Source organism: Nicotiana tomentosiformis, chromosome 7 (genome assembly GCF_000390325.3).
Source record: "Nicotiana tomentosiformis chromosome 7, ASM39032v3, whole genome shotgun sequence".
In the NCBI taxonomy this organism is placed as follows: Eukaryota; Viridiplantae; Streptophyta; class Magnoliopsida; order Solanales; family Solanaceae; genus Nicotiana; species Nicotiana tomentosiformis.
The window spans coordinates 122968024-122976217 of record NC_090818.1 but is presented as its reverse complement, the minus strand read 5'-3'; the positions used below and the strand labels follow the sequence as shown (position 1 = coordinate 122976217).

The 8194-nt window shown below is 33.8% G+C and overlaps 1 protein-coding gene across 2 annotated transcripts; it reads right to left on the bottom strand.

Annotated features, from left to right (window-relative positions):
• Positions 1-2353: 2353 nt before the first annotated feature.
• LOC104114706 (uncharacterized) lies at positions 2354-6716 on the bottom strand. 2 transcript variants are annotated; one of them, XM_009625217.4, is made up of 7 exons: positions 6497-6714; positions 5788-5855; positions 5556-5696; positions 4875-4916; positions 3616-3755; positions 2895-2996; positions 2354-2761 (listed from the first exon to the last, which is right to left on the bottom strand). In XM_009625217.4, the coding sequence occupies exons 1-7, from the start codon at positions 6571-6573 to the stop codon at positions 2630-2632; spliced, it is 702 nt and encodes a 233-aa protein (XP_009623512.1). In that variant the 5' UTR covers positions 6574-6714; the 3' UTR covers positions 2354-2629. The 2 variants fall into 2 exon arrangements, with proteins under 2 accessions (XP_009623512.1, XP_018632684.1); XM_018777168.3 differs by lacking the exon at positions 4875-4916 and having other exon boundaries at positions 6497-6716.
• Positions 6717-8194: the final 1478 nt, after the last annotated feature.

Genomic DNA, 8194 nt, shown 5'->3' with positions numbered 1-8194 from the left:
GTGTTTATAACAATATAAAGCTATGTTTAGATTCTTTACCTATGTGTTTGCTTTAAGCTATCTTTTGTCAAGTAAAATAGTGATTTTCTTTGCTTTTTGACCACTCAATAGTCCCTTAAACCACTTACATCTCTCCTTCATTGTGCTTTTGTGGGAATCTAATTCCTTTAAGGCTATGATATTTAACATTTTCTAGCACGTGATTATATATGCAATAGCATGTTGATTTAGTGTTAAATTTTTTGGCTATATTTTTAAATGTTTGTACTTTTTCAATTGGTTTTTTTTTTTCCCGACTACTTTTCTTCTCCAACTTTGGTTCAATGTGTAAACGCGTGTACATTTTTGTAATGAAAGTAAATGGAGGGGCAACCTTTTCCTTATTATCTCCACTTTCTAAGATTGTATTGGAAGTAGTAGGGCAAAATGAGTGGCTTTTGTTTTTTCAGTAGCAAAATTTGATACTCACTCCGGTCTACAATCAGTGATTTTTTTGGTTGTTTTCAAACAGATTAAGAAATTCATCTTTTAATATTAATTAGTAATAAAATTGAACATATTAACCTTTACTATTTATTCACATATTTGACAAGAATGGATTGCTCTAGTGGTAAGCACCCTTCACTTTCAACCAAGAGGTTGTGAGTTCGATTCACCCCAAGAGCAAGGTTGGGAGTTCTTGGAGGGAGGGAGCCGAGGGTCTATCGGAAACAACCTCTCTATCCAGGGTAGGGGTAAGGTCTGCGTACAAACTACCCTCCCAGACCCCACTAGTGAGATTATACTGGGATGTTGTTGTTGTATTTATTCACATAAACACTCCTAACACATACTCCAACACTATTTATTCCAAGGGCAGTGTAGGAAAAAAAGAAATAATTCATTTTGAAATCTGAAAAAATCACTTATTTTGAACCATAAAAAAAAATAAAAAAATTACTTATTGTAGACCAGAGAGTATTAACTTGTCATAGCATTTTGGGGAATGAATAAATTCTGTCTTTCCAATCAACATGTTTTTTGGGAAGCAAATTAAGTGGCAGACGTGCTGGCTCAACATGGGAAATCAAAAACAATCTTTGGCTTGGAACCTTTGGGACTTTTCATCTTTACATGCTTTGTTTAAATTTCACAAAGACTTTATCGGAATTGTTCCGATAAGATCAATTCTCGTTTGTAATAATATATTCCCTCTGTTCACTTTTACTTGACACGTTTTGATTTTTTACGCCCCTTAAAAAATAATAAATAAAGTGCATATTTTACCATGATACCCATATTAATTGATGCATATTCTATTGGATTTGAGAAAATAATTTGAAATGAGTAATAAATACCGTGGGTATAACATGAAATTTTTTTTATCATTCTTTTGATATGTGTAAAATGACAAGTAAAAATAAAAATCTATTTTTAGTATACTCTAAAATAAAATAATATATGCCAACTAAACTCCTTTTACTTTTACTTTTGCCAAGTAAAAGTGAACGGAGAGAGTATACTCTAAACTCCTTTACTGCTTTTAATAATATATGCATCTTTCAGCCCAAAAAAAAAAAAAATCGTACGAAATGCTGATTTAATTCAACTAGTGAATTTCGAATACCATATAATCAAAAGAAAAACTTGTTATAACATACTTTCCCTTGTTACATAACAAATACGAGTTTTAAAAGATTTAAAATATTACAGCTTTCCTGGAAAAAAGGTTACCTAGAGAAGTGATAAGCGTTGAAATATTACATGAAATGAAATTTTTCTTAATTGCAAATCGGCAAAAAATTGTTTTATAATTGTTAGTCAAATTCACTTGTTTATCTGGGTACGTTGTCATACCGTGCCAATTTCCCTTTAATTGTTTAGCTCGCAGACTCAACAATTTAGGTTACAGCCCAAAATTCTTTTAACGACCCGATACTAACAAAATTTAGACCTGATTTTATTTATTTATGATTTTATTCACCATAAAGCAATTACACATCATAAATTCATAATATGGAGAATATAATAATTGTAAGATTTCATGAGAAGAATGGAATGAAGATCTTTGTTACATTTACTTAAACATGACAAATGTTAAATGACAAAAAAAGGATTGAAAGATGAATATATTGCTTGATTAATAGCAGTAAGCTATAGTAAATCTTGTCTGATACAGATAAAGCTGTTTGATGATATTTGAAGGAATGTTCCACAATCACATACTAAGAAGTAAGAACAGAAGGCAACATTTTTAAGTGAAAAGTAGACAGTCACTATGTGACTTCCGAAAGACAGAAATCAAACAGAAATTCAGGACGATTCCCATAAAAAAAAAATTAAAAAAAAAAAGAAGACGAAGAAGAAGAAGACAGAAGTCAATGTGTTGAATGTTGATTCAGTGCAATGGCAGTCATAAACATTGAACCAATAATTAACAAACAACAATACTAGAAGATTCACATATTCTTCACCCCATCCCTACTGTTCTATTTCCTTTTCCTGTCATTTTCCCTTTAGTACCAGACGAACAGCGTCTCCTATTGCTTCAAACAAATTTCCAGAACGATGCTATAGTAAAGCTTATTCGACATGGATAAAGATATTTGAGGATCTTTCACCAAAATAAGAAACAGGAAGAGAGAAAGAGTTAGCGGCCTACAAGTTTCCAAGCTTTATGCATGATTTCATCGTCTATGTAAGGGCGCAACGACCACATGCTGGAGTAGCTTTCCAGTTGTCCAGAAGATGAAGTAAGGTTAAGCGAAGAAACTATCTTTTCCTGTTACAGGCAAAATGCTTGGCTAAAGTCAGTAACCACCTAATGTCCTGATCATGTATGAATATATCCACTACCATAGACAGGCAACTAACTCTATTAACATGAATATCTTGGAACGGAAAAGGATTATTACCTGCATTGTGTAGTCATGTTTCAACATGCCGTATAATATTGCCATCATTGTTGCGATATCAATGACTTCATGTTTCAAAACATCAACAGGCAGCCCTTCCTCCTACATAGGCATATTATTAAAAATCAATAAAATTAAACAGTCATAAGGGAAACATATAAGGTTCTACGTCAGCCTAAAAAACATGATTGACTTAGATATTCAGAAACACCACTGCCATGTACTGTGATATTCTAGCAATCTAATGCAAAATGATATTTGGTTATGGTAATCCTAAGAATAGGCTGAATAGCAGAAGTAATAATGTGAACTTCATAACTCAGTAATATGACTAAGTTAACTTGATTTTAGTTTCTTTTTCTTTATTGGAACTTCTTCAACAAAAAAAATGAAAGGATTTATCTGGATTTCCAATATCAACTTCTTGCATTCTATTTTCTTAAGTTCATTCCAGAATAAAGAAAACTATTGATGTGTAATCCCACCTTTTTTTTAACAACTATTTCATAGAATACTCTTGATCAAGTCTCAAACATTCATCATGTAAACCAAATAAAACAACAGAATAGAGAAACAATATCTACTTTTAGGTATTTCCCAACAGAATGATTAGTGATTCAGTTCTAAGTGAAGGGGTAGCTAATAATGATTAGTGGTTTAGTTTTAATAATACATATTAAAAGCTCAAACATGCAAGTGGCTAAAGAAAAAAGGAACTTACTTCATAATTAGAGGTTTCCAACGAATCTGTACCAGTGTCAACATTTCTTTCCCCCATTTGAGCCAAACTACAATTCATCACTTGCACTACAGCTTCCGCGTCCTTTAAAAGGCAGGCAAGTTCATCAACTACACATTTTGCTGCAATTAAATATGAGCATTTTGTAATCTAAACTCCAACTCCAATTGAAAAATTCAGATAACTGTTTCACTTAACATAAAAGCTGTAACGAAAAGTAGGACATTCAACTATGCAGGGCAAAGCTAAATGAAAAAACCAATAGTAGCGTCGAATAAGCTCAAGTAAAACTTCAATTAACACTCATTCTGAATGTAGCACATCTTGGTTATTCAAGTAGTGTTACTCTGTTCACACTCTTATATACAGTTCTGGATATAAAATCGTACATTGCACCATATGTGTTCCAGATCAAGAGACTTAATTAAATTTTCTAAGTTGAATTAACCTTTTCACCCCTACGGTATTGTTAATCTTAACTCGAACCAACGTGTGTCTATGTTGCTCAAACTGTACCTTTTTACCCCTACGGTGTTGTTAATCTTAACTCGAACCAACGTGTGTCTATGTTGCTCAAACTAGGAGGGGATATCAAATCCTGGGGCATATCTAGAGATCGGATCCTTCATTTAAGATTCGGGGATACAGTTCCAGGTACGGATACGGGTGCGGAGATTTAGCTAATAATAATTCAAAATTCTAAAAATAAATCAATAAAAATATCCTAAATTATGAGAAATATTCTGTGGAAAATTTATAGGTTGTGGAGTGAAGCCAATAATTCAATCTTTCATTTTGGGAATTTCTTAAGTTGTAGGCACTAGGCACTAACAAGCAACAACTAAAATTCAATCTTTCATTTTTCATTTTTCCTTAAATTTGTCCATGGATTGTGGTCAAAGTACCCGATCTAGATTGACCACACCAGGTACGAATCCCCCACCCTTACCAGTACTAGTGTCGTATCGATACGGGTGACAACTAAAATTCAATCTTTCATTTTTCATTTTTCCTCAAATTTGTCCATGGATTGTGGTCAAAGTACCCGATCTAAATTGACCACACCAGGTACGAATCCCCCACCCTTACCAGTACTAGTGTCGTATCGACACGGGTGAGGCGGCTAAAATGAAGAGTGCGTGCAACATAGACGTGTGTGGTGTGTGGCAATGAAGAAGGTGTCACTTAACATACTTAAAGATGATATGCAAAAAATTATTAATTCAGGGCACATGAAATACCTTTGTTTACGTGATCCTGAAGTCCAAGATGGCATGTATGTACTTCTGTGCAGAAGCACAATCCATGTTATGAAGGTAAATAACACCAAAAAATCTAGTAAAAAATTTGGAAACAAAAAGGAGATATTCGACTGGTCAAGATGTACACAAGAAAATTAAGGGAAGGCAGCAACAACAACAAAAATCAAAATCAAAAAAAGATCAATTTGTCACTCCTCTTTTTAATTTATAGATATATCAAAAATTAGTAACAAGATATTTCAATAGCCTACTATATAGAAAGGTTATTAGCGGAACAGAATTATACAACCTAAACTCCCTCAGCGACAAAGAAATGACAATATCATCATACATAAGTAGCACGTACAGTCAAACCTCTCTATAACAGCGACAAAGAAATGACATTTTTGGCAGTCATAGTAAGTGTTACTATAGATAACATATTTTATAACATAACATGAAAGATTGGTTCCAAAGAAAATTTGGCCGTGATAGTGAAATGATGTTATAGAGGATGGTTGTTATAGAGAGGTTTGACTGTATACACAATATGTATCAATGCAAAAAAACTCAATCATTGTAAAAACAAGAGAGAAAATGAACGACCTCATATAATTCCTTCACATTAACTATTTCTTTTTTCGGCTGCAGGTATAGATTCCAGATATGTAAAACACTTACACTTGGACATATTTTGTAGAGTGTCATGAGCATTCAAACATCCAGCTTCTACGTAGGAGGAAAGCCTCTTGGTTTCATTCTCTCTAATAATGCGCTCAACCAATCCGGAATTCTTTTCAATTGGTGGACGTCGCATATACTCTGACAAAAGCAGGCAAACAAGCAAGGTTCACTAAAGAGCATTTATGTATTCTTACAGTAGATTCACACAAATGGATGCTACAACACTTACCGAGTCCTTGCTGAAAACCAACTAGCAATCTACTTCCCACTTCCGCTAATTCATCAATTTTTGTAATCCTGAAATAGAGAAAACGAACCTAAGTTGCACAACAAAGCAGAAATAGCTCGATAATCAGCAATGGGAACCAAAGTTTCAACACTAGGTGAATTCTTACTATATGCCTAAACTTTGATGAACATAATAGTACTAGTGCTTGTCCTAAAAAGTTACAAAAAATTTATTTTGCAAAAAACGTTTGCAATTTTATTTAAAAAAATGTGAAATTTTTTTGGACAAAATACAAAATTGGCTGGTCGGCCAAAAATAATTACATCCCGCTAGCCAAAAAGTATATAAAATATGTATAACATACATAGATACAAAAAATATATATTTTGTCGGCTATTATTTAGGAGCAACAAAAAATATACATTTCACAAACTTTTTAACCACTTTCTTAATCTCAGTAAAAAGGAAAAGAAAAAAAAACTATGGCTTAACTTCAAGAAAATTCTCCAGAAATATCAGTTATTTTTTTATACAGAAATTTCTATTTGGCCATCTATTGATTAACGAACTATATTTACTTTTTAAAGGGTGTACAATGAAATACAGTAATTCTTGTTTGCTTGTAAAATAAATTTAAATGAAGAGGGAAATGTAAGGACAACTATGAGAAAGCATAAGTTTTTCAAGGTAGGCAGAGTTGGGAATAAACCTAATCATAAACTCTGAGAAAGTTTGGAAGATCTTCTCTTTAGCTTTATCCAACGAACCATTGTCTTGTATTTCCATGCTAGGAGAAACGAAAAACCTTTTGTTCTTCTAATTCAAGATGCCTAACAATTATAGAGGAGCAAAATCCAATTTACACAGGGAGGATCAATGAGTGAAGAAGAGAACAAATAGGGTGGCGTTCGTATTGTTGCTAATGAGGGCCAAGAAGGTAAATTGAGGAACGAGGAGTTCATTATATATATATATATATATATATATATATATATATAAACGTTTTAGTACAGAAAAAATAAAAAAATGACGTTGCATATTTTATCCGAGGTGGATACTGACATCAACCCATTGGGAGACACGTCAAAAGGGTTTAATATGTTTCAACTGTACATGTTAATCGGGCCGAGCCAGCCCAATGACAGCCCGGTCAGTTCGGGTCAGCCCGGTACACTAGGGGGTGGGACGGGTTGGGGAGGGTTTGGGGGGAGCCGGACGGGAACGAACATATTTTGGTAACCAGTGCCCCGGAACCCAGTTAGCCCGGTTACCCACTACAGGGTTTTTACTGGGCTACAACCCGATCCAGCCCGATTGCCGTTAAAATTTTTTATTTTTATTTTAAAATTTTTTGACCGTTGCCAACGGTCAAAGACAAAAATGACAGTTGGGCAACAACCATTTTTTTTACAAATTTGGCCATTTTTGCCTATCCCTTAAGAAAATAGCCCTCCACCCTTAATAATTGATAAATTACAATTTTAACCTTTTAAAAATTATAAATAGCCCCTCTTCTTCTTCATTTTTTCTCACAATTTGCTCTCTTACTACTCTAATTCTCTCTCAATTCTCTCTTGATAATATTGCTTATTGCTCTTAAATTCTCAATTACTTATTATTTTAAGTTTCATCAAATATTTACTTTAGTCACTACAAAATTATAATTATCAAATATCAAGTATTCAAGTAAAGTGTGGTATCAATATTCAATATTTCAATATCATCAAATATCAACTGAAGTGTGATATCAAATTTAGTGCGGCATCCGAAATCCCGGTACACTTGTTCCATATCTTTCTCTTCTTTGGTGTATTGTCATGACCCGAAATTCCCACCTTCAGGATCGTGATGGTGCCTAACATTTCACTTGCTAGGCAAGCCAATGTTAGAATAATTTTTACCATTTTTTTAAAACAAATTAAATTAAACAGTAGTTCATTACTGAAATAAAGTGCGGAAGACCATAACAAATGAACCATCCAAATACATCCCCGAATCTGGTGTCACAAGTGCACGAGCTACTAGAATAATGCAAACAAGGCTCTAAATAAAATAAAGCTGTCTGAAAGAAAGCACACAGTTAAAATAAAGTAGAAGGGGACTTTAGAACTGCGGACGTTGTGCAGTTATACCTCAAGTCTCCTCTGGGTAGCTGAAATCCGAGCAAGTCTATGGTACGCCGCTGGGACCAACTCCAAAATCTGCACAAGAAGTGCAGAGTGTAGTATGAGTACAACCGACCCCATGTACTATGTAAGTGCCGAGCCTAACCTCGACGAAGTATTGACGAGGCTAAGGTATGCCACTTACATTAACTTGTACGCAATAATAGTAATAACAATAATAATAGAAATAAAACAGGTAACTCATTTCAACAGTTGAAGCCAACTCGGCAGTCATAACCAAT